The sequence below is a fragment of the Sciurus carolinensis genome, chromosome X (genome assembly GCF_902686445.1).
Source record: "Sciurus carolinensis chromosome X, mSciCar1.2, whole genome shotgun sequence".
NCBI classification, from domain to species: Eukaryota; Metazoa; Chordata; class Mammalia; order Rodentia; family Sciuridae; genus Sciurus; species Sciurus carolinensis.
Genome location: NC_062232.1, coordinates 55,936,322 through 55,964,261, shown reverse-complemented (window position 1 = coordinate 55,964,261; position 27,940 = coordinate 55,936,322). Strand labels below are relative to the sequence as shown.

The window sequence follows — 27,940 nt, the reverse complement described above, 5'->3', positions numbered from 1 at the left end:
CCTGGGGCCATATCAATTTTAGAGTTGAGAATTTTTCAGATCTTAAATAGGTAGTGTAGTATATATACTATATATTTATCTTATGCCTCCAGTGGATTCAGGATAGCACTATTTAATTTTAAAATATCTCTGTAGAGAAACATGCCTTTTCACATTAAGTGGAATAAAGTCCAAAAATAGCCCTGTGTCAATCTGAACCTGCTGTTGCCACTAAATGATCTTTGATGTAAAACTTAAGTGAGATAACTTTTCAAAGTGTTTCAGATTTTAGGAATGGATATAAAGAACTTTGGACTTGCAGTAATTTGTATTTCCTGTCTTTGAGTGAAGTTGAGAATCCTTTCATGTTTAGATTGAAAATTTGCTATTCCTTGCCTGCTAGGTGCTTTCCCTATTTTTCTTTTAGATTGCCTCTTTCTTTCCTACTAAGGAGTTCTTGCACATTATGGATATTAATCCTTTGTCACATGCATTGCAAATACTTAAACAGTCTACTATTTTTTTGAATTTATGATATTTTCTTTGTGCAAAAGTATTTTACTTAAAAATTATTTTATCTTAGATCTTAAAAAGTTATGTTTCATTAGAAGAGTCAATGGAGACCCAGATGGATAAAGTGACTGCTCATAGACACACAAGTCTAAAGTAGAAAGAAAGCCACTCCAGACTTCTGAACTTCCTTATCAGAACTCTGTTTGTTGGGCAGCTATTATATCCCCTTTTCCCTGTCTTTACTACTTTTTTATACTTTAAATATTTGAACTTTCTACTCTAACAAAAAGTTTTAAAGTCTCTAATTTCACAAACCATATTTAAGGTGTAATAAGTACTCTCATATGTCAGAGGCATAAATATTCAAATCCAAGTTTCAAGAACTAAATTCTTTTAGCTGTCCCTTGCCCAGTGTTTCCCAACTGAACTTTTTGTGTGCATGGGGAGGATTGTGTGTTGGGAATTGAAGCCAGGGTCTCATGTACGCTAGTAAAATACTCTACCATTAAACTACCTTCCTGACCCCCATGTTTCCCTTCTGATCTCTAGTTTCAGCTTTCTGTCATACCTGTCACTCCTTCCCTTACCAGTTCTTTTCATTATTGCTTCAAAACATGTCCCCTTGTCCTAATTTCCCTCAAAACTACAACCTCATTTTCAGGAACAAATGTGTAACACTGAGTTATCTCTTACTAAGCTGTTCTTACTCAGAACTTTCTGAATCTCATTTTATATCTGCAATGTGACAAAGTGGTCATCTGAAGACTGAGAAGCAGTGAACAGGAAATAGAGGGTTTTGACTGTTTGGCATTGTTTTCTAATTAAATTGCCTAAATTGAAAAATAGCAATTACAGACTTCCCCAATTATGGAAGAAGTAACAATGTATTTTAAATATTCGTAATGGCTTGAAGATGTTTGTTAGAGTATTACAGAAGTGTGGCATACAGGTTCATTTCTTAAAATATCCTTTTACTGTTTTTCCATTATTTCAGGTGGATAAAGTAGAGTCCTTCAAGTATAGCCAGAGTACTAAGGACAGTCTTCATGCCAAGTACAATACCAAAACCTGTGCTACTGTAGTGGGTGATGACCAGTGGGGACACCTGCAGTTGGATGCTACCTCTGTATACCTGCTCTTCTTAGCACAAATGACTGCCTCAGGTCAGTACAAGGAGAGAAGTACTGTAAGTCCCTGAGCTTGGAGCACTTGCTCTGGCACCCTTGGCTTTTCCAGATGTATTGACCAGAAAATAACATAGCTATTGACATTGCTCAAAAACGCACATTGGAAACAAACGACAGTTTGCAAATTTTATACAGATTATTTGAGATCTAGTTAATATTTCAGTAGGTTGAGATATAACAAGTCTGGGGTACTAATTAATATCTTTTAAAATGAGAACCAAGAAGTTTGAGGTAGATATTCTTTAGATAGGTACTTTTATTATTTATTAATTCTTAGATACCAGGATATGGGAAGGAAGGGCTAGGGTTTATTTCTTGTTCTCATATTGTACACAGATTAGCCTGTAGTTTGTATGAATATAAATTGAGACACCTATGTACTCTTTATGAATATGTTATAAAATACATGTATCTTTTGGCATCTGCTTTATATTTACAGAATTACCTTAGCAATCAGAATCCATTTTTTATTGAATTATACACTCTTTTCCAGTGATTTTGTTATTAGATTTAGCTACTTGACTTGTGAGACATTTGATAGATGTTATTGAGTCAGGCAATATACTTCTCACCATATTTCTCAAATGTGTGTGTGGCACTCAGGATGGAACTAAGAGCCCCCACTCAACCACTGAGCCACATTCCCAGCCCTATGTTGTATTTTTTTTAGAGACAGGATCTCACTGAGTTGCTTAGCACCTTGCTTTTGCTAAGGCTGGCTTTGAACTTGCGATCCTCCTGCCTTAGCCTCCTGAGCCACTGGGATTACAGGTGTATACCACCGTGCCTGGCCACACTTTGATAGATTCTTGGAATAAGATGGATATTATTTGATCAGGCCTTTGATAAAGAAATAGGAGTAATAAATTCACAAGTCAGAAAATGTAAATGAATAGGATGAGTACCACACAGAAGTTTGAAAGGTTCAGGTCATCAAAGTAAGGCTAGGTCTCTTCTACCTTTAGAATGTAAAGCATGTTGGGAAAATGTCAAAATATGAACCTAGGAAGTTGGGGCCAGCTATTGGAGGACCTGTGTACCCAGCTAAGTAGTTTGGAGTTTAGTCTGCAAAAGGTGGAAAGATATTCAATGTAGATAAAGGAAATTTCAAATTATTCACTCTAGTAGCAGGAGGGATAGATTGGGTTGGGGAATAAAATTAAGATGGAAGGCTAATGAGGAAGTTAGTGAAATACTTTTGGCAAGAAGTGATTACAGAACTTTTGTAAGGCAGTTGCCTTGAAAATGGAAAGTGCCTAAGTGAGATGTAATTGGTAGACACAGTATGGAAGTTCTTCATAGACTATTTAGTAATGCTGTGCATGTTTATGAATACTTAATCTGAACCTTGGTTAAGACAGGCTTAGACAGAATCTGACTGCAACTTACAGAATTGCAGCATGAAGAACTTCATGGATATTCCTCCAGCAAAACAACCACAAATGCTAAAAATTGTTTCACAAAACTAACCCTTTTGAGTCACTGGAAATTGTCCAAAGGACCCACAGCAAGTGGAGAAACACTCCAGAAAGATCTACTAAATATTGGTAAGAGCAGTGAGGAACTGTGGCTTCTGAGTTTCAACTTACTCCGTCCTTCACCCCAAATCAGCATGACAGAATTAGTGTTCAATGTGGGTATAGCCAAAAGTCAAATCCCTCTCTATCCTCAGCTTCAGTTTAGGGCTACTGTGTATCTCCAAGAGAGGTAGATTGTCATCATTTCCCATCCTCCTAGCTCATGTTCTAGAAGCTATAGTTCAAGCAATGTTCTTCCTTAGAGGTCTGGAACTCCCTTCCTCTTCACTCCTAGTCTCCTGTGAAATGGAATCTTTGCCCCAGGCAGGGCAAGGGAAGAATACTAGTCTCTGATTGCCTTCAGTCCACCTCTCTATTAGGGGAGAGGTTTAACACTGAGAGAGAAAAGCTAAGAAGCTCATAGGCTACCACTCCTGCTCAGTACTCAGTTTGTAAAGGAGGCATGCCTCTCCAAAAGAAATGGACTACTCTTCTCACCACCAATTCTGGAGCACTGGCATAGAAATTTTGCTTGGGAGTGAGGAAAGGCAAGCTATAAGTACAAAACTTTTCAGGTCTTCCAAAGAGAACTGATTTTATGGAAACAGTGTGAGAAAGTTCAAAAATCAATGTAGAATTTTGTTCTAAGCAATAGAGAAGACTAGTTGCTCATAAAGAGTAATAAGCCAAACCAAAGAGTACCTAGAAGTCTTAATAGAACCAACAAAAAGAAACAGCCGGTCTCTAGCATTAGAACAATTCTCAAAGACTCGACTCAAAAGATTACCAGAAAAGAAACTGAATTTAACTGGATGAGACTGTGGTGCAATTTATGCCTCAGGATATTGTACCAAAGAGTACAGCAATCAGTTGGAACTATTGGAGGCAGAAGCATAACAGATTAAGGAAAGAGATAGTCAATGAGAGACCTGCTGAAACCCCATCTTCTCTGGGTGACAGTGCACCTGCCTAAGGCTGTACACTGAGGCATATGAGAGGCTGCCTACTATGGGGATAATAGACTTTACTGAAATAGTTCATCCAGAAAACTAAATAAATAAACAAAAATAAGAGAGAATATTGTACCAGTATCTAGAGTTCTCACAGCATATTATCTAAAAGAATCCATTTTCAAAAAAAATTAATGAGACAGGGAAAGCAACAAGAAAGTATGAGCCATACAGAAGAAAAAGCAGATAGCAGAAATTACCTTTCAAAGGGCACATATATTGGAGTTAGGAGACAAAGATTTCAAAATACTTACAAAAATATTCACAAATCTGAAGGAAACCATGCTTAAAGAAATAGTGATAGACCAACAGAGATTCAATCTCAAGGACAGAGAGAAAAATAATTTAAAAAATGAATAGAATTTCAAAGAAGTATAGAACATCATTTAAAGCACCACCACACATGTAATTAGGGTAGCAAAGGAGAGTAAGGAGCAGAAAATATATTCAAAACATAATAGCTGAAAATATCCCAAATTCGATAAGAAATAAATAGAATTTCAGTCATCTCCAAGTAGGATAAACTTAGAGATCCTTCTTTGTTCTGTTGTTGTTAAATATATTTCACAGATGGGAAGACTTAGTGTTAAGATGTAAACATTCTTCAAATTGATCTACAGGTTAAACAAAATCCCTATATAAATCTTACCTGACTTCTTTGCAGAAATTGACAAGATGATCCTAAAATTCATATGGAAATTCCAGGGACACAGAATAGCTAAAACAACCTTGAAAGAGAAGAATGGTGTTGTTGGACTTGTCCCAATTTCAAAACTGAACTATAAGCCTATGATAATCAAAACAGTGTGATACTGGCATAAGGGTAGACATAGAGATCATTGGAATAGAATCAAGAATTCTGAAATAAACCATCACATGTTCAGATGATTTTTGACAACAATGAAAAGGTAACATGGGAAAAGAATAGTCTCTTCGGTAAACAGTGCTGGGACAATTGGATGTCCACATGCAAAAGCATGAAATTGAACTCCTTCCTCACACTGTGGATAAAAATCAACTCAAATCATAAAAATAAATGAAAGAGGGGAAATTATTGTGTTAAATACATAATTGTGTTATTGTATTAGAATTCTCCAGAGAAACAGACCCAATAGAATATATGTAGTTTTGAGGGGACTTTATAGATTGACTTGTATGTTTAAAGGCTGGATAGTCACACAAATGAATGTCTGCAGTCTAGAGAGTCAGGGAAAACAGTAGCTGCTCGGTCCAAGAAGCCAGAAATCTCAGAACATAAGAGATCAGTAATGCAAGGTCAAAGACCTTGAAAGCACCCTGGAGAGCCATCGGTACAAGTCTGCATTCACAATCTGAAGAACATGGAGTTTAATATCCACAGGTGACAGCAACAGAAAAATCTAGCTGCTCAAGAAGGGTTCAACACAAGTGAGAGCTAGCTTCCTCCTAACCCCTTTTAGTTCTATCCAAGTCCATATTCCATTGAGTGGTGCCATCCACTTTCAGGGCAGGTTTTCCCAACTTGCTGACCTACATGCCTGTCTTCTCTGGAAAAACTATCACAGACAACACCCAGAAGCAAGCTTTACCAATTTTCTAGGCATTCCCCAATGCTGTCAAGTCAACAAACAAAATTAGCTATTACAACTGTAAAAGACTGTATTAGTTTGCCATAACAGAATCCCACAGAATAAGTGACATAAGCAACAAGAATTTATTTTCTCTCAGTTTTGGAGGTTCAAAATCCAAAATCAAGGAGATGGCAGGGTTAGTTTCTGGTAAGACCTTCCTTCTTAGCTTGCAGATGACTGCCTTCTCCCTGTGTCCTCACATGGCCTTTTCTTTCAGTCTTGTCCCCATATTGGGGATTGAACCACGTGGTACTCTACCGATGATCTATATCTCCAGTCCTTTTTATCTTTTTTATTTTCAGACATGGTCTCACTAAGTTGCTGAGGCTGGTCTCAAACTTGCAATCCTCCTATCTCAACCTTCTGAGTTGCTGGGATTATGCACCACCACATAGCTTTTTCTGTACAAGCATTCCAGATGTCTCTTCCTCTTCTTATAAGGAAATAAGTCTTATTGGATTAGGTCCATACCCTAATGACCATATTTATCACTTCAATTACCTCCTTAAAGGCCCTATCTCCGAATACAGTCACATCATTGGTTAGGGCTTCAATATATGATTTTTTTGTGGGGTGATATAATTCAGTCCATAACACACACTTAAGGGAAAATATAGGAGTAAATCTTTCTGATCTTGAGTTAGGCAGTCTTCATAGATATTATACCAAAAGCATACATAACTAAAAAAATTGATAAATCGGGATTTGTCAAAATTAAGAACTTTCATGCTTCAAAGGACTCCTTCAAGAAAGTAAAAAATAATCCACACATGATAAGAGAAAATATTTGCAAATCATATATCGGATAAGGTATTTGTATCTAGAAGAAAGAACTTTGACAACTATTAAAAAGATTAATAACCTAATTAAAAATGGCCAAGGGATTTGAATTGACATTCCTCCAAAGAATATGTTCAAATAACCGATAAATATGTGAAAAGACAGTGAACATCATTAGTCAGTATAAAAATGCAGATCTACACCACAGTGAGATACTACACACCCATTAGAATGACTGTGGTAAAAAAATAAACAGATAAGTGTTGCTGGGGATATGGAGCAATGGGAACAGTGCTGGCAGAAATGTACAATGGTATGTCTGTTTGGAAAACAATCTGGTAGTTCCTTGAAAAGTTAAGCAGAATTACCATATGATCCAGTAATTTTTCTCCCAAGTACGTGAATATCCAAGAGAAATTAAAACTTCAGGGCTAGGGATGTAGCACAGTGGTAGTTCTTGCCAAGCATGCTCAAGGCCCTGGGTTCAATCTCTAGTACTGAAGAAAAATGAAAAAAGAAAAAGAAAACCTGCATTCATGCAAAAACTTTATACATGAATATTTATAACAACATTGTTTATGATAGCCAAAAAGTAGAAACATTCCAAATGCCTATTAACTAAAGATTGGATAAATAAAATGTGATTCATCTACACAACAGAAGTTTTGGCAACACAAAATAAAGCACTGACTGATAAATGCCAGAACAGATGAACCTTGAAAACATTTTGCTCAATGAAAGAACCCAGACAAAAAAGACCACATGTTATATGTTTTCATTTACATAAATGTTAACTGAGGCAAATCTATACAGACAGAAAGTCGATTAGTGACTACTAAGGCTTTGGGGCAAGTATTGAAGGGAAGTGGGGAATAACTGCTAAGGGGTACAGGATTCCTTTATGGGATGATGAAAATGTTCTAAAATTAATTGTGGTGATGGTTTGCACAACTATGCATACACAAAAATTCATTAAATTTTATATTAATTTTATATTATGGAATGGGTAAATTATATGGTATGTGGATTATATCTCAAGCAGGATATTTTTAGTTTTGTTTTGGGGGGGGGTTTGTTGTTGTTGTTGTTTTGTACCAGGGATTGAACCCAGGGACACTTTACCTCTGAACTACATCCCCAGCCCTTGTTTTTATTTTATCCTGAGATAAGTTCTCACTAAGTTACTTAGAGCCTCACTAAATTGCTGAGGCCAGCTTTGAACTTGTGATTCTCCTGCCTCAGCCTCCAGAGTCACTGGGATTACAGGCACACAGCCTCAATTTGTTTTTTAAAAATGAAAGATAAGTTGGGCACAATAGTGCACAACTGTTATCCCAGATACTCAGATGGCCAAGGCAGGAGGATCACAAGTTGGAGGACAGTCTGGGTAATTTAGTGAGACTGTCTCAAAATAATAAAGGACTGAGAATATAGCTCTGTGATTGAGTTCTTGCCTAGCATGCAAGAGGCCCTGGGTCTAATTCCCTGTACTGGAAAAAATGAAGGGGAAAGAGGCTTAATGTTAGATAGGTAAGTGCAAGTCAATCTAAGTTGAGAGATTTAAATTTAATCCATACAATAAATTCCATTTCTGGAGTTTTAGAATGCTTTATGTAGCACTGTCACCTTTGACCCTATCCAGCCCCACCTCAGTTCATGTGTACTCACCTCTGCACTCCAGGTTCAAAAAGTTGTACCTTAGCTCTACAGAAGCTACAGGATCCAGAGGGTGTGGGCTTAGGATCTTGTTTCAAGAGACTGGTCCTTTTCCTTGGTTAGCAGGATTGTTTAATACACTTTTGAGCATCTTCTGTTCAGTACTCTTTAATAATGTACACCATACTATGTAAGATATGTTTAGGAGTTCAAATATAAGTAAGATATGCTTCTTTTCCTAAAATTCAGGTACACGTTTATAATACAGAGTAAAAAATAAGTTTTTAAGAGCAAGAAAAATAAAGCTCTATAAATCACAAGAGAAGGAAATAAATGATGGAATCACAGAGGAGATAGCAGTTGAACTGAGACTTGACAATACAGTAGGGTTTCAAGAAGTGGAAAGGAGGGAAAGACTATTTAATCAGAGAATATCATAAGTAAAGGGACATATGGGAGAAATGTATAGACTTTATATAGTACAGTAATTAGTTAGCTGTGACATAGTTTAAGAAATAGACAAGCCCTGTTTCACATCAGCATCAGTTTCTGTTCAATCATGTTGGTATATGAAAAATGACGAGATGAAGCTGTGAAGCTGATGTCCAATGCCACTCTCTCTCTTCCTTTTACCCTTCTATTCAGTAAGTTAAGGTCATTACTGCTACAAGAAAGACATTTGCTGCTGCAGCTACCCTGTATTATGGTTGCTATTTTGACAGAAACATGGATCAGGAGAAGTTTGTATTCTGATGATACTAATCATATAGTCCTTTTTAGTTGTATAGTTACAGAGCTCTGATTTAAAATATCTCTCTATAGGTCAAATATTCAGGTACAAAAACTGTGAAACCATAAGTACCAGAAATATTCATAGGATAAAATTATTTTATAAAAGTTTCTAAGAAGGAAACTATACTACAGGGTGAGAATCTCTAATGTGAAAATTCAAAATCTAATATGCTCCAAAATCCAAAACTTTTTGAGTGTTGACATAATGCAACAAATGGAAAAGGCCACACTTAACCTCAGGTGATAGACAGGTGGCAATCAAAATGTAGGCATGCTAAATATTTTATAAAATTACCTTCAGGCTCTGTATGTAGGGTACATGGAACAAATATGAAAGGTATATATGAAACAAATGCATTTTATGTTCAAACTTGTGTGCCATCCCTGAGATATTTCATTATGCATATGCAAATATTCCAAAATATGAAAGCTGAAACACTTCTGTTCCCAGGCATTTCAGATAAAGTGATACTCCACCTAAAAACAAAGTCAAAATTCAAACAAACTAAAAAAAATTACTTACAATATATATGGTGGGAAAAAGACTAATTTCCTTAATGTTTATTAAAATATCAATAACAGAAACAGAAAAGAAACTGTAGTGCTATGTTAAGCTGTATATATCAGTAAATCAGAAGAACCAGTAATTCAACAGAAATCCATGAAGGACATGCCCAAACAGTTCTGAGGAAAAGAAATATGAATGGAGTATAAAAGACTCATAATAATAGAACTGCAAATTAAACTAAAGGAATATTCTACTTTGTATTTTTAGAGTAGGGCAAAGATCAAAAACTTTTTGCAAGGTCAGGGTTGGCAAGGATTTATAAAACATAGTAAAAAATAAATACAAAGTGAAACAGGCAGTCAGTGTTGGGTGGTATATAAGCTGTTGAACTTCTTTGCAGAATAACTTGGTAATTACTATCAAACTTTAAAATACATAGTAAAGTATAGAGTGAAGTGTACTGATATGTGCTGCTTACTCTGAAATGTATCAAAATAATATGGGTAGATATGTGATGAACAAAATATAGTAAAATGTTAATAGAAGAGTCCACATAGTAGATACACAGATGTTCTCTGTAAAATTCATTCATTGTTTTTGCTTGAAATAAACAGAAATTATGTGTAATAAAATGTTGGAAAAATAATATGCATAAATTTTTATTCAGTAGTACTGCTCAGAATTTGCCCTGATACACTTCACAGGCGTGCAAAGATATATGCAGTTATCCTTTGGTATCCTCAGAGGATTGGTTCCAAGACCCCCTGCCACATGTACTCAAGTCACTTATATAAATGTTTTAATATTTACATATAACCTATGCACGTTCTTCTGTATATTGTAAGTAATCTCTAGATTGTTTATAATACCTAGTACCATGTAAATCCTATGTAAATAGTAGTTATACTGTATTGTTTAAGAAAAAAGGACAACAAGTGTATATATTTGTTCAGTACATGTGAATTTTTTTTTCAGAATATTTTCCATCCAAGGATAGATGAATCTGTCAATGTGGAACCCACAGATACACAGGGCCTTCTGTATATACAGATATTAATTGCATAATTGATTGTAATGACAAAAGAGTAAATGCAACCTGAATGACTTTCAATAGGAAACTGGTTACATGAGTAGTCATTCAGTGCAATACTGTGTAGCCATTAAAATAAACAAGACAGATATGTTTGGAAGTGTCTCCAAGTTATACAAGAAAAAAGCAAAGTACAATATAATATATTATCCTTTAGGTAATGTTTGTTTTTGCATAATGTTATCACTGAAATGACACAGAGGAAACTGGCAAGAATGCTTTCCTGTAAAGATTTGGCAGGAATGGGTGATGTGGCAGGAGGAAGACACTTTGTATACTTTTCATGAAAGAGTATTACTAGGTGCTGATTTATAAAGTGTGTGCTTATCCTAAGAATTGTTTCTGAACTGGAATGAGTGCTATCCAGGACATTTACAGTGGGGTTCATTTTGGAGCTGAGATTAAGAAATATTTGAGCCATGCTTGGTGGCATGGGCCTGTAATCCCAGCTACTCTGGAGCTGAGGCAAGAGGATTAAAAGTTTGAGACCAGTCTGTAAAACTTAGTCAAACCCTGTTATCAAAAAAGGAAAATTTTTATTAGTACTTTATAGTTTTAGATACTATTGTGGTTCATTGTGACATGATTGTACAAACTTGGGATATAATTTGCTCCACTTCAGTCCCCAGTACATCCCCTTTGCCTTCCCTCCTTCCTACCCCTGTTCCTCTTCCTCTGCTCTACTGGTCTTTTTTTTTTTCTTAAGGGCTGGCCATGTAGCTCAATTGTACAGCACTTGCCTAGCATGCACAATGCTCTTGATTGAATTCCCAGTACCAGAAAATAAGAAAGAGAAAGGAGAAAGATTTGACAACCATTTTACATCAGGCTTCTAAGAATGTCAGAGGAATTTTTTCCATTCACAAGCTCCCCACTCCCTTTTTTACTTTTTTTTTTTTTTTTTTGGTACCAGGAATTGAACCTGCAGGCACTTAAGCACTGACCCACATCCCCAGCACCGCCCCCCCACTTTGTTTTTAATTTTGAGACAGGGTCTCACTAAATTTTTTAAGGCCTCACTAAGTTGCTGAGGCTGGCTTTGAACTTTTGATTCTCCTGCCTCAGCCTCCCAAGTCACTGGGATTGTAGGTGTGCACCACCATACTTGGCTCCCAAGTCCTTATTTATTTATTTATTTGTTTGTTTGTTTATTGGTACCCAGGATTGAATCCAGGGGCACTCCACCACTGAGCCACATCCCCAGGCCTTTATTAATATTTTATTTAGAGACAGGGTCTTGCTGATTTGCTTAGGGCCTCGCTAAATTGCTGAGACTGGCTTTGAAATTGCAATCCTTCTACCTTAGCCTCCCTAGCCACTTGGATTACAAGTGTGTGCCCGGCTCACAAGCCTTTTTAAAAATGTTTTTTTCCTCTAGACCTACGTGCTGTAGATACACCCATTGCTCAGAAAACTGCAAATTCTGAACTTTCTCATGGTCTAACATGAGACAACTGGTACATATAATCATTTCCATTGAACCACCTTATTTTTGTTACAAATGTGGATATAAAATCCTTGTTTAAATAGAATAGTTTCCATCAGAAAAGTATGAGAAGTTTAAACATTCAGCATCTACAACTAACATGATTTTCATATCTTCTTCTTGCTTATTTAGAGACCAGAAAGGGAAAACAAGCTTCCTGATTCTTCAATTCCGACGTAATTTCTTAGTCTAAATAGGGCTTTAGACAATAAGCATGCAGTAGTATTTTTGTTACAAATGAGGCATTTAAAAGTTAATTGTTGAATTTCTTTCTTTAGTGTTCTGTAGTTCTCATTGTAGAGGTCTTTCACCACTTTTGTGAGATTGATTCCCAAGTATTTTATTTTTTTCGATGCTATTGTGAATGGGGTAGTTTTCCTAATTTCTCTTTCTGAAGATTCATCACTTATGTATAAAAATGCATTGGATTTATGAGCATTGATCTTGTAACCTGCTACTTTACTGAATTCACTTATGAGTTCTAAAAGTTTTCTGGTGGAATTTCCAGGTTCCTCTAAATATATAATCATGTCATCAGCGAACAGGGATAGTTTGAGTTCTTCTTTTCCTATTCGTATCCCTTTAATTTCTTTGGTTTGTCTGATTGCTCTGGCTAGAGTCTCAAGGACGATGTTGAATAGAAGCGGTGAAAGAGGGCATCCCTGCCTTGTTCCAGTTTTTAGGGGGAACGCTTTCAGTTTTTCACCATTTAGAATGATATTAGCCATGGGCTTAGCGTAGATTGCCTTTATAATGTTTAGGAATGTTCCCACTACCCCAATTTTTTCTAGTGTTTTGAGCATGAAGGGATGCTGTATTTTATCAAATGCTTTTTCTGCATCTATTGAAATAATCATGTGATTCTTAACTTTAAGTCTGTTGATATGGTGAATGACATTTATTGATTTCCGAATGTTGAACCAAACTTGCATCCCTGGAATAAAACCCACTTGATCGTGGTGCACTATCTTTTTAATATATATTTGTATGCGATTTGCTAAAATTTTGTTGAGAATTTTTGCATCGATGTTCATTAAGGATATTGGTCTGAAATTTTCTTTCCTCGATGTGTCTCTGTCTGGTTTAGGTATCAGGGTGATATTGGCTTCATAGAACGAGTTTGGTAGGGTTCCCTCCTCTTCTATTTCATGGAATAGTTTGAGGAGTATTGGAATGAGCTCTTCTTTAAAGGTTTTGTAGAACTCGGCTGAGAACCCATCTGGTCCTGGACTTTTCTTTGTTGGTAGGCTTTTGATGACCTCTTCTATTTCATTGCTTGAAATTGGTTTATTTAAGTTGTGTATGTCCTCCTCGTTCAGTTTAGGTAGTCACCAGATATATGAAAAAATGTTCAACATCCCTAGTAATAAGGGAAATGCAAATCAAAACTACCCTAAGGTTTCATCTCACCCCAATTAGAATGGCGATTATCAAGAATACAAGCAACAATAGGTGTTGGCGAGGATGTGGTGAAAAAGGAACACTCATACATTGCTGGTGGGGTTGCAAATTAGTGCAGCCACTCTGGAAAGCAGTGTGGAGATTCCTCAGAAAGCTTGGAATGGAAACACCATTTGACCCAGCTATCCCACTCCTTGGCCTATACCCAAAGGACTTAAAATCAGCATACTACAGAGATACAGCCACATCAATGTTCATTGCTGCTCAATTCACCATAGCCAGATTGTGGAACCAACCTAGATGCCCTTCACTTGATGAATGGATAAAGAAACTGTGGCATATTTATACAATGGAATATTACTCCACAATGAAGAATGATAAAATTATGGCATTTGTAGGCAAATGGTCGAAATTGAAGAATATCATGCTAAGTGAGATAAGCCAATCTCAAAAAACTAAAGGACGAATGATCTCGCTGATAAGCGGATGAGGACATATAATGGGGGGTGGGAGGGGCTAGCATTAGGTTTAGGGTTAGGTTTAGAGTTAGGCTAAGGAGAGCGGTAAGAATGAAGGAAAGAAGGACTGTGTAGAGGGAAAAGAGGGGTGGGAGGGGTGGGGGGGAGGGGAAAAATAAAATAAACATCATTACCCTATGTAAACGTAAAAAAAAAAAAAGTTAATTGTTTATTTTACACATATAAACATTTTCAGCAATTGGGACTTAATAGTTTTCTATAAAATTTTATGAAGTATATCCTACCATTTTCTACCTTATTTAATATGATTTTGCTTTTATATACAACTTTTTAACAGAACTATTTTTATAGAATACTGTAAAATTACAAAGATGTCCAAATAAGAAGAAAATAAAGCTCTTTTGAATCTTAACATCAAAGAAAACTACTATTAACATCTTTCCAGTTTTTATGTTTTTAATTCTATTTTGGTGGTGAAATGGGGGAGAAAAAGATTTTTTAAACAAAAAAAATGGATCATATTATTCATATTAAGTGGTAGTTTAACTTCTTGGTTAGGAACTCAATCTGTAAAGTGTAACAGAAGTCTACAGTCAACTGAGTCATTGTTCCAATGTCTATTAGTTATGTGAAATATTTAATCACTCTAAACTTCATGGAGAAAATAGAGGTACCTGTCTGTTAGGGTTTCTATAAAAATTAAATGGATAATTCATGCAAACATTCCCTGTGTAAGCTAATTGTCTTTTTGTAGCTTGCATTTAGAATAACTGTTATTTTTACTCCAAATATGGCTTGAAGTTCTTAATATCATTTTATACACTTTGTTTGCTTAGTATTTAGACTCCTTCATGGTATTTTTTTGAAATAATTTTCTTTATAGTTTTGTATATTTAAGTACATTATAAATTAGTAACCTAGAGTATCAGGAATCTGAGAGTTTCTGTAAAAACCTACAAATAATAGTTAAAATGTTTCCTGTTAAAATATATTCACATCTCACTTAGTTGGAGACTAGCCTAGGATTGATTTGTGATGTGGTTTTTAAGATTACAAATCAAAATGTCTTCAATTTTTCCTAAGCAAGAGTGGATTACCTGGGAGTAGTGAGTACTTCACCTCTGTGGCTGCCTATCAAGTTTGAAGTGCTAATTGACTAGCTGTATATCATTTTTCCCTTTTTCCTTAGGACTTCATATCATCCACAGTCTAGATGAAGTCAATTTCATACAGAACCTTGTGTTTTACATTGAAGCTGCATATAAAACTGCTGTAAGTAGCTCATTTTGGAGTGGGTTTTAAATGCGCGATGGTTTTGTTTTTAATATACTAGACAGTCCATCCCTTCTCTTAATGCTGTCCCTCATAGTGAACTAATCTAAAAAGACTTCTGGCAGAAATTATATTCAGTCTCTTTCCAGAGTGTCCAGATGCTATACTTTCAACATGATATCTTACGGCATGTGTTTGTAAACCTGGTGCTAAATTGTGGTCTTATTTTAATGATTTAAAGTCACAAACAGGAGCATGATGGCTAGGGAAAATTATGCACTAGTTAGCTATGTAGAAATAAAATCTGGTCATGTGTTTAATATTATTTGTAGGTATAATAGCACTAGTATACAAAAAAGTTTTTTCCTTACAACTACTATATGAGTTAAGTTCATATTAATTCAACATATACAACATATTCTCTATATAAAATATTATATTAGACACAGGTATGTGGATTTTTTTCTTCTTCAGTCTAACATAAACTGTTTGTTGTTTTTGTTGGTGTTTATTGAGGCTTTATTTATAATCTCCCAAATGGAAATAATTTAAATGTCCATCAACAGATAAATAGATAAACACATTGCAGTATGCCCATAAAATGGTATACTGTTCAGCAAGAAAAAGGAATGAACTTTGGCATTCATGAACAATATGGATGAATCATAACAGCATTATGCTTAGTGAAAGAAGTTAGACAAAAATGTATGTACTGCATGGTTACAGTACTACAAGATTCTAGAAATCTATAGTGACAGAAGATCTGTAGTTGCCTCATAGCAAAGGCAGAGGGAAAGATAAATTACAGTGGGCATGAAGAGACTGGGGGAGGGCTGGACTCATGACCCATTGGTTGGGCCCTTGCCTAGCACATGTGAGACACTGGGTTTGATCCTCAGCACCACATAAAAAAAATGAATAAAATTAAAGTCATTGTGTCCATGTACAACTAAAAACTTTTTAAAAAGTGATTGGGGGATTTCACAAATGACCATTCTTATGATGGTAGTTCATACAGTTAAACATAGGATAAAACCAACTTTTACAGTTTGTGTACCTTTTTATAACAATTTTACCTCAAAAATGATAGATATATAAAGTTATTAGTATTTGAAGAATGCATGAATGTAATTGCTCTAGGACTGCACTAAAGACACTGACTTTTAAAGACAAAGTCATTTTCTGACTGCCCCTTTTCTCTTTGTTTCTTACTTACCACCCTCCTCCCTTATGGCCAACACATTTTTTTTTCTTTTGAGGGGCTCAGGATAGAACCCAGGACCCCACACATGCTAGGCAAGTTCTCTGCCACTGAACTATACCCCCAGCCACCACATCGCTTTTAAAATTTTGTTAATTGTTCCATTATCTTTCTAAGATATTTAATTTAAAATAAATGTGTTTAAAATTTATGGCACTCTTTATTTCTTTATGTACATTCAGATTTCAAACTGTTATCATTCCTTTTGCCTAAAGAATTTCCTTTATCATTTCTTGGGTCTGATGGTGATGAATTACTTCAGCTTTTATATGCCTTTATTTCACTTTAATTTTTGACAGATATTGTCTCTAGGTATAGAACTTTCTGTTGATAGGTGTTTTTGTATTTCAATCCTGAAAAATGTTGCTCCTTTATCTTCTTGCTTGTATTTTTTTCATGAGGAATTTGTTATCTTTATCTTTTTTGCTCTCTATATAATGAGCCTTCGTCCACCCCTACTACCTTTGAAGAGTTTCTTCTTCGTGTATGAATATATAATAATGAATAATGTATAATTATAATGCATCAGTAAAAAAAATCCAAAAAATAGAGTTCCTTCTTATTACTGATATTAAGCATTCTGATTATGGTATTCCTTGCTTTTTTTCTTAATATTTCTGTGCTTACGGTTCAGTTTAGCTGTTCATGAATCTGTGGATACATAATTTTCACTAAAAATTTTCAGCAAATGTTTCTTTGTATATTTCTTATGTTGCCCCCTTTCCTAGAGGGGCTCCAGTTATACATATATTAGGCCACATGATGTTGTTCCACAGCTCACTGATACACTGTTTAATTTTTAAATTCTCTCTCTCTTTTCTTTTTGCTTTCTGTTTCTCATTTTGGATAGTTTCTATCACTATACCTCAACTTCACTTATCTTTTCATTTACACTGTCTAATTTGTCATGAATTCTATCCAGTGTATTTTTCATCTCAAAAAGTTTCATTTCTAGAAGTTAATTTTGGTTTTTTTATATTTTCCACATGTCTACTTAACTCTTTAAACTTATGGAATACAATTATGCTAAATATTTTAATGTCTTTGTCTCAGAATTCTAAAGTCTGTCAGTTCCAGGTTGGTTTCAGTTGATGACATTTCTCATTAATTGATTGTATTTTCCTGCTCCTTTGCTTGCCTAGTCATTTTTTACTGGATGCCTGATATCATGCATCTTACCTTGCTGCATCCTGGATGTTTTTGTATTTCTCTAAATACTCTTGATCTTTGTTCTGGGATCTACTTAAGTTAGTTGGAAATACTTTGATCCTTTATTTCTTTAAAGGTGTTATGTGGGTTGAAAGTCATGTTTAGTCTAAGACTAATTATTCCCCACTATTTAAGCCAGACCCTTGAATATTCATTACCCCCACAAAATCTTTGGAACAAGCACCATCTCTGGTCCTATTTGAGCACCAGGTATTTTTCCCTTTAATTCTTTTGGGTGGTTCTTTCCCCAACCTCAAGTAGTTTTCTTGCATACATACATTGGCCATTTTTATGTTGAATTTTAGAGGGGGAACCTTTACAGAATTCTGAGGTTGTGTATCTATGTAACTCTCTCTCTCTTCCTCATTACTTTGTCCTGGAAATTATATGTACCTTGGTCTCTCTGTACTCTGAGCTTCATTTACTCAACTTAGGGAATCTGCCAAGCTCTGCTTTTTTTTTTTTTTCTTTCTGTACTGTGGTCTAGAAATGCTTACAAACAGTAGTATGGAGCAATCATAGGACCTGTCCTGTTTGTTGCTACCTTTCAGGAATCACTGCCCTTCATCGCAGGAACTTCATTATATTGAAAACCACTGTCTTGGACTTGGAATACAGCTCAGTGCTAGAGTGCTTGCATAGCATGAATGAGGCCCTAGGTTTAATTCCAAGAAGAAGAAGAAATAGTAGAAGGAGAAGAAAAAGAAAGAGAAAACCACTATGATACATAGTCCAATTTGTTTAAAGTTGTTTTTGGTAGGAGGGTGAATCTGGAATCTCTTCCTCTATATTTTCCAGAAAAACAAGTCTAACATAGACATTTTTATGGAAGAAGATATTATTTGTCAACTGATCACTATGCCTTCTGAGACCACAGGCTTGCTGTGGTAGAAGTCAGGATTCTTTGGCCTCTCTTTTGCATCCAGGGGGTTTAGTAGTAATGGTAGACTTAATGATATTTGTGTGTGCTTATATATTAATCTTTGCTACACAAAGTAGGGCAGATCTGAGTCTGGGGGAAGGTTAAGCAAGCCATGGGTTAAATAGGGCTTACTTTCCTGAAACATCACTTTAACTTAGAGATTTGATATGAAAAGTAATTAGAGGCCAAATGCAGTGGTGCACACCTTTATTCCCAGGAACTTGGGAGGCTGAGGCAGTAGGACTGCAAGTTTGAGGCCAGCCTCAGCAACTTTGCAAGGCCCCTGTCTCAAAAATAAAAATTAAAAAGACTGGAGGTGTGGTTCAGTGCTAAAGTACCCTTGGGTTCATTCCTTAGTACCAGAAAAGAAGGAAGGAAGAAAAGTAATTAAAGATAAATACAGAAATAATAGAGATGTGGGGAGCATGTGTGTGTACATGTGCGTGTGCATGTACAAGCACATACACATGTGTGCATACATCTTATTCTAAGTTCTGGAATGACACCCCTGTAATAATGAATATACCCAGTGCCCAGGTTTTGGATTCTATAATTTTCTAAAAGAAATAAACTGGTGCTCCTTGTAGAGGAGATTGATTCCAGGGCTGGGATTAATTAAAATACAAGATGAGACTGGAGTACTTTGTATTACCAAAAAGTAAAGAAGTGCAGAAAAAAAAGAATAGGGCATATCAAAAGAGCACAGGAAAAAATCATCAATAAATGAAATGAAGAAAGCACAGGAGCCAACTTGAAAAAATACCTGATGACCAAACCTTGAACAGTTAACAATTTGGATAACAAAATATTAGGGAAAAACCTAAATATCCATAACTCATACTAATATAAATAACTGGCTAAAAAAATAAATGAGGGAGAAGGGACAGCTCTTCTGTACAGAATTGCAATTAGTGATTATAGAAGTAATGAAGAAGCTAGAGAATCTCCATTAAAACATCACTGTTTCAGGCAAGATCCATCAATGGATGCTGAATAAGTGAGTGGATGTTTGAAGAGAAACAGGATATTTGCATGTTCTCAAAGTGTGTTTCTCAAGATATGTGTTAATTACAAAGGGGAAAATAGTAACGGTAGAATGGAGAAACTCAACAGATGGTACCTTAGCAAAGTGAAGGTTAACATCACTAATAATAAGATATGCAACATATTATACCTCTGATATAATGTACTGAGAAGGACACAGCATAATTACTGCAATACATATTTCTATCAAAAATGTATAACCTCTATCTAGTTGTGAGGAAATATCATGCAAACCCAAATTAGGGAAATCTATAAAATATTTGATCACTAATCTTCAAAAAGCACCAAGGGTCTTGAAAAACAAGACTAGAGGAACCATCATTGATTGGAAGAGACTAAGGAAACATGACAAATGTGACATGGAATTCTGGATTAGATTATGGAATGTCAGAAAGGCTATTAGTGAGAAATTGATGAAATCCAAATAAAATCCACAGTTTGGTTAATAGTATTATTATCCTGATGTTAATTTTTAACCTTGACAGTTGTACTATAGTTATGTTAGATGTTAAAATTGGAAAAATCCAAATGAAAGGCATATGGGAACTCACTGTAATATTTTTTTGTAACTTCTATATATCTGAAGTCATTTCAAAGTAAGAGTTTTAAAAGTAACTTTGAATATTATTTATATTTTCATGGGGACATATGGAGCTATGATTAAGAATAGGATTTGAGTAAGATTACTTAAACCCTAATCCTGGTTCTGTCACTTATTAGTTCTATGAACTTGGGTGAGTCACTTAACCTCTCTTTGCACCTCAGTTTCATCATCTATAGAAAGGTAAAGATGAAGGAAGATAATATATAACATGCATCAATTAGTGTGTGGTACATTATCAGTGCCAATAGAGAGTCAAATTAAATTGGATGTTTAAGATAAAGTACTGGGCTCCATCTCCTAGATCCCCTGGGTGCCTGCTATGGTGATAATTATTGAGAAGCATCTCTGCAGATGGACTGAGTTATAGTTCTTATCCCTCCTGATTAACTTATGAAGTCTTCCAACTTTTTGTAGGCCTCAACAGAATTTAAAGTTATCAGGAAATTAGCTACCGGAGCCACCAACTCATTAATAAGCATTGTGGGTATATATATATATATATATATATATATATAGCAAATTAGTTACTATTAATTTTTTTTATTCAAGGATTGTGCATCTAGTGAGTGTTTAGTAGTTATGACTTGCTAATGGTGTATTGGTTATTGTTATCCCAGGACTTCGGGATATGGGAACGTGGAGATAAGACCAACCAAGGGATCTCAGAATTGAACGCCAGTTCAGTTGGAATGGCAAAGGTAATTTTTCTTTCTTGTTTATACTAAGTATGGGGTAAGGTAGTCTGATGCACCTTTTCTATAGAAAAAACTTAATGAGCATGTGGACCATTAACAGACTATGGTTTTAAAAGACAGACAAAATTCAGATTCTCCAATGAAACTATGGTCATGTAGATGAAAACACATAGATGCTCCAAATTTGATATCCAACTGCTTTTGTGGTATGTCTACTTAAATGTCTCACAAGGATTTCCAAGAACACACTTTAAACACATTATCTCTACCATTACAAAAACAAAAAGAAACTTTTTGTCCTTCCATAGAACAGTTAACCAAGCTTGATATCAGAGAACCACCTCTCAATCCTCTATTCCCTTACTCTCCTCTGTCCCCCATATCATCATCATCATCATCACCACCACCACCACCACCACCACCACCACCACCACCACCACCACTTTCTATTTAGCTCTATCTTTTCATCCTATCAGCTTTTATTTTGTCTGAAATGAGCAAGAATTCATAAAATACAATAGCAGGAATAGGATTAAATATATCCCTCATGATAAATATGCATAATTTAATTCTTTCTACTAAGAGGGAAAGACAGATTTTCAAAAAAATTTTATATATTTTTTAGTTGTAGGACCCAATACCTTTATTTATTTTTTTAATGTGTTGCTGAGGATCAAACCCTCTACCTTACATGTGCTAGGCAAGTGCTCTATCCCTGAGCCAAGTCTCAGGCCCCACGGATTGATTTTAAAAAAGAAAAAAGGAAATCCAGTCCATACTGCCTAAATAACAAAATGATTCAGAAAGATTAAAGACAAAAGGATAAGCAAAGTCTGACAAACATGAAAAGATCAGGGGAGCTGGGCATGATGGTACATGCCTGTAATCAGGAGTCTGAGGCAGGAGGATCACAAATTTGAGGCCAGCCTCAGAAATTTAGTGAGACCCTAACCAACTTAGTAAGAACCCTATCTCAAGATTTAAAAAGGGCTGGGATGTAGCATTGTTGTAAAGCATCACTGGGTTCAATCCCCAGTACAAAAAAGAAAGAAAGGAAGGAAAGAAGGAAGGATGGAAAGAAGGAAGGAAGGAAGGAAGGAAGGAAGGAAAGAAAATAGCAGGGGTGACGATATATGAATATCAAATGAAGTGGACTTCAAAGCAAAAATATTACATTGGATATAGAAGACAAAGAGGGTCATGATAGACTTTTAAGAGGCACAACCTATAATGAAGAAGTCTAGTCTGAAATGTAGTTCCAATTAATACAGAGTAAATGTATTAGATATGCAAGGGAAACAAACAATTATATGGTAATAATTGAACAAAACACATTGTCAGGTCATGATAACTGCAGTAAACAAAAACTGAGATCATAGAAAATTTGAATTATATAACCAATGCAGTAAAATTAATAAATATATATGGAACTTTGTACCTATGAAACATTTATCTACTGGGTAAGCTTTTTAAAATGTATTTAAAAATGACCAAAATGGTACAGATATTAAATTTACTTTTTAAAAATGAGGTTATACTATATCTACTTCTGTGTAACCTGGTTTTTTCATTCAGTAAATCTCATATGTCACTGAAGAGCATAACTAAGCACCCTACTATGTCATTTCCTTTATGATTAATTTGTTCTTTTTGGTTATTTTGTAGTATTAAACAATTGCTATATTAAAATTGTGTCCACTTTTTATAGTTTCAAATATGTTTTAATTTGGATTCTTGTACATACATCCTGATGAACTTGCACAAATAATTTTTATAGAATAGATTTTTTAAAACTAAGAAACACTGAGTTAAGGGATATACACTTTAAAATTGCCCTCCAAAATTTTTTCACTGATTTCCTTTTTCCCATCCATATATGAAGGATATATGTATGCCATTATATACCATATATGGCCATTTTCTTCAAAACTTTATTTTTGGATGTTTGATCCCAAAAGTTTTAAGCACTAAAACTATTTTTTCTTTCTATTTTGAAATCATTTCAGGCTAGAGAAAAGTTATAAGAATGGTACAAATAATTCTCATATATATCTCATCTAAGTTCCTCACTTGATGACATTTAATTTATATTTTTCTCTAGCTGTTTAAGCACACATGCACACACATACACAATTTGAGAGTACACTACAGAAATTAATCCCCACTACTCCTTAACTACTTCATTGTGAATTTCCACAAAGACTCTTTCATAACTATGGTACGATCATCAAAATCAGGAAATGAACACTGGCATTATACTACCACCTAATCCACACATCTCGTTCAAATTTTGTTAATTGTCCCACTAATGTCATTTATGGCAAAAAATTTTTGTGATGTAGGATCCTAGAATAACATGTTACATTTCGTTATAACATTTCTTTAGGCTCCTTCACTCTGAAACACTACTTCAGTCTTTACTTATCTTTCATGACCCTGGCAGTTTTGAAGAATACAAGCTAGTTTTTTGTTTGTTTTGATATTTTGTTTTGTTTGGCCTAGTTTGATCCTGGGAATAGAATCCAGGACATTATACATGCTAAGTACATACTCTACCACTCAGCTCCCCCTCACTTGTATTAGCTAGCCTCAGATAAGTATTTATAGAATGTCCCTTAATTTGATTTGGTATGCTAGTCCCTTATGATTAGATTCATATTGTTTTTGGCAAGAATACCACAGAGGTGATCCTATATCATCAGGGAGCACATGATGTGAGTTTGTCCCATTACTACTAATGTTATATTTAGTCACTTCATTAAAGTGGTTTCTGCCAGATGCCTCTGCTATAAATTTGCTATTTTCCCCTTTGTTATTAATGAGTATTTTGTACCTGGTCTACTTCCACTTACCCTTTAGGTTTCATTTATTTTGTGTGTCATTTCTTTAAGGAAGCTTTTTAAATTAAAAAAAAAATTGGTGCTGGATATTTGAACCCAGGGCCTCATACATGCCAGGTAACAATTTACCACTGAGCCACATCCCCAGCCCTGGGGAAGATTTTTTATAATTACCTTTTACCTCTAAGACTAGATCAAGTCTGCCTCATAATTGAGGATATTATATCCAGCCTTGTTAGCAAGTTAATGCAAGTGAATGCAACAGATAAACCTTTTTTATCAAAGCAGGAAAAATATCGAGATACTTAGTTTGCAGGAAGGAAGGTATTGTCAAATACCTTCCTGATATACTGCTAGTGATAGTTATATTGGTATGATATACATCAAAAACAAATTAGCATTGTCTCAAAAATTGATCATACCCAATTGATCATGACCCAATGATTCTACTTCAGGAAATTTATGCTTACAAACCAACTCAAAATGAAAGCGCAGAATTGGTAGCTCAACCCCAAGCCTACTACATGCCATGCTATGTACTCTAGATATTAGTAAAAACACAACCTTGACTTCAGTGGATTTATAATTTAGCCTGAGATGTTTATCAAAGTACCAAATTAAAGATAACCTAAATTTCCAACAATTGGTAAATGGCCAAATGTAGTTTATTACAGCCTCATTTAAGGATATTATGCCAAAATAGTTTTTATGCCATTTTTACAAGTTTGGTTTTCATTGAATTGACTAGTTGATTTAGCAACATATAATTTAATTTACCATGTTAAATTGTATCTAAACTGACAGCTGGAAAACCTGGTTATATAGGAAATGAAACTCAAGCCATTTACTTGGCATCATGACTGGTCGTTTGAATTTAAGTTTACAAAAAGAGTGTGAATTGGCCAGCCATTTTTCCTTAAAACTGGCAAATATCACTTTGTCAGGAGATACAGCCTATATGGAAAAGTAAATCACTAACTCTTGTCAGTTTTCATCAATCACCCAGTCGTTTTATTTATTTTTATTTTTTTCTTTAGGCATTGGCAATTAAAACCAGGGGCACTTTACCACTGAGCTACATCCCAGCTCTTTTTATTTCTTTTACTTTTAGAAGGGTCTCACTAAGTTGCTTAAGGCCTCACTAAGTTGCTATGACTGGCCTCAAACTTGCAGTCCTCCTGCCTCAGCCTCCAGTGTTGTTGGAATTACAGGTGTGCACCACCAGGCCCAGGTCACTCAGTTTTATTATTTATGAAAGTAATAACATTAATTATAGGTTTGACTGTTGACCAGAAATACTGAAATAATATAACCTAGTTTAAGTACCTGCCTTCAGGATCTGACAGCCTAAACAACTTTGTAAGCCTTCGCATGCCTTCTTTTTAAAATTATAATTATTAATGCATGTTCACTATGCAAAATAATGGGTTTGACTATGGCATGCCATACATTCATATATTGTGCTATGATTATATCCCTCCTCCCTATTACCTTCCTTTGACATTCTCTCTCTCCCCTTTTCCTCTGGTTCACTTACCGTTCTCTAATAGTCACTCTTCTAGTTTCAGGTCACCTTTTGTTTTATTTGTTTTTTTTTTTTTCAGTTTCCACATGAGAGAAAATACTCATCTTGCAAGTCTGGCATATTTTGCTTAACATCATGACCTCCAATTACATCCATTTTTATGCAAATATCATGATTTCATTCTTCTTATTACTGAAGTAATAAACACATCTTTATGGAATGTGGATATATACTCTTGTGTATTTATAATATGTTTTATCATTGATTTATCTGTTGACCAGTACTTTGGCTGATTCCATAACTTAGCTATTGCAAATGGTGCTGCAGTAAAGATAGATATATGTGTATGTCTGTCTTTTGTATGCTGACTTCTTTTTCTTTGGGTATATACGCAGGAGTGCTTCAGCTGGATCATACAGTAATTGTATTTTTAGGTTTTTTGAGGGACCTCCATACTGGTTTCCATAGTGACTATACTAATTTACATTTCCACCACCAGTATATAAGCATTCCTTTTTTCCTTATCCTCCTTAGCATTTGTTATTTTTCAGTTTTTTTTTTAAATATCAGCTAGTCTGACTAGGGTAGTTCAGGGAATTTTTTATTTGCATTTCTTTGATGTTAAAGATTTTTTCATATACTAGTTGGTCATTTGTACTTCTTTTGAGAAGTGTCCATTCAGATCTTTTGCCCATTTATTGATTAGATTATTTGTTCTTTTGTTAAAATTTTTTGAGTTCTTCATATATTCTGAATAGTAATCCTCTGTCATATGAATAGCTGCAAAGTAGTTTTTTTCATAACTTGGAAAAACAATTAAGATCTATATGAATTGTAAAAAGTAAGATACAAAATGTAATCTCAAATATATATAAATATACATAGAAAAAACTATTAGGAAACATTTCAAAAATCTTAACAGTGGCTGTTTTGGGTGACTTCCCCCTCTTTATACTTTACTATGTTTTCAAAATAGTCTATAAGGAGTATGTTTTACTTTATGATTCATCTGAAAACATATTTAGAAAAGCAAGAAATTAATACATTATTTTTAAATGATAATCTCACATTTGTGTGGAATCCTAAAAAGTCAAACTCGAAGCCAGGTATGGTGGCACACACCTGTAATCCCAGCAACTTGGGAGGCTAAGGCAGAAGAATCTCAAGTTTAAGGCCAACCTGAGCAATTTAGCAAGACACTGTCTCAAAAAACAAAAAAAGGAATGTAGTTTGGTTGTGAAATATTCCTGGGTTCACTCCCCAGTACCAAAAGGAAAAAGAAAAAAAAGTCAAATGAAGAAGTAGAGAGTCAAATGATGATCATCAAAGACTGGAGCAATGGGGGAGAGAAGGAATGCAGAATTGTTGATCAAGGAGTAGAAAGTTTCAGATAAACAGGAGAAATAAGTTTTGAGGTCTGTTGCTCATTAGGGTGACTATAGTCCATAAAATTTTGTGTGTGTTTGTGTGTGTGTGTGTGTGTGTGTGTGTGTGTGTGTAATTAAAACCATGGGAATTCCTCCTCTGCTTGGTGACTAAGAATGTTTATTTTAAAGTCACCTATAGTATGTTTTAAGGACGTCACTTCTCTGTGGAAACACAGCTGTCTGGCCGTACATGTAGTTGTTATGTTATCTTACACCACACAACTTCTAGCATTTCTTATGTGCTGATATCATACTTGGAGCTTCCTTGCAAAAAAAAAATGATATACTATACATTCATGTTCCATGTTCAAATTATTTTTTCACATTTTTTATTTGTGCATTATAGTTGTACATAATGATGTCAAGTTATTTTGAAGTGTAATATTTGACTCGTTAGTGCTATAGACTCCATCGTAACTTTCTCTGGGACCATGTGGGAGACAAAGAAAAACTCGGAAGCCCCTGAAAATAAATATTATTTTATTTTCTGCTTTATTGAACATACTTATAAGTGACATCATATGCATTGATAAGATACTAGGATACAGGGAATATAAATATATACCTTTGGGGTTTTATTTGTTTGTTTGTTTTTGGTGGTAGTGGTACTAGGAATTAAACCCAGGGCTTTGCACATGCTAGGCAAGTGCTGTACCGCTGAGCTATATCTCTAGCCCAGAAATATTTATCTTTCTAACCTGAAGTTGTCCTTTCTTCCATTGCTTTTCACAGGCAGCCCTGGAAGCACTAGATGAACTGGACCTATTTGGTGTAAAAGGTGGGCCCCAATCTGTTATCCATGTCCTGGCTGATGAAGTACAACACTGCCAGGTAAGGGAATAATGAACAGTGTTATAGAAAATTTTATTCTTGCCCAGACTCAGATTTAGCATGAGCTATAGATTAAGGAGAACTGAAGGATAGTACATCATCTGATTTATTACCATGTGTCAAGAAATGTCTTTATCAAGCATCCTATACTGAGATAAGCCAGATATATCATTGTCTATAAAATTTGTAATAGTTGTGTTCTGTTATGAAAGGTTTTGAAAGGATCCCACCTTGGTATACAAAATTATCCATTGCTATCTTATCAAGGTGCTATAACATTCCTGAAAATCTCCCTTTCTAAA

General features: G+C 35.0%; 1 protein-coding gene across 3 annotated transcripts in view; it reads left to right on the top strand.

Annotated features, from left to right (window-relative positions):
- The window catches only part of Phka1 (phosphorylase kinase regulatory subunit alpha 1), a 108,491-nt gene that overhangs the window by 8,313 nt on the left and 72,238 nt on the right, over positions 1-27,940 (top strand). For all 3 annotated transcript variants that reach the window (XM_047535520.1, XM_047535519.1, XM_047535516.1), the window contains exons 4-7: positions 1,487-1,655; positions 15,198-15,280; positions 20,938-21,018; positions 27,540-27,638. In XM_047535520.1, the coding sequence (XP_047391476.1) occupies positions 1,487-1,655; positions 15,198-15,280; positions 20,938-21,018; positions 27,540-27,638 (432 nt within the window). The remainder of the gene's footprint in view (positions 1-1,486; positions 1,656-15,197; positions 15,281-20,937; positions 21,019-27,539; positions 27,639-27,940) is intronic.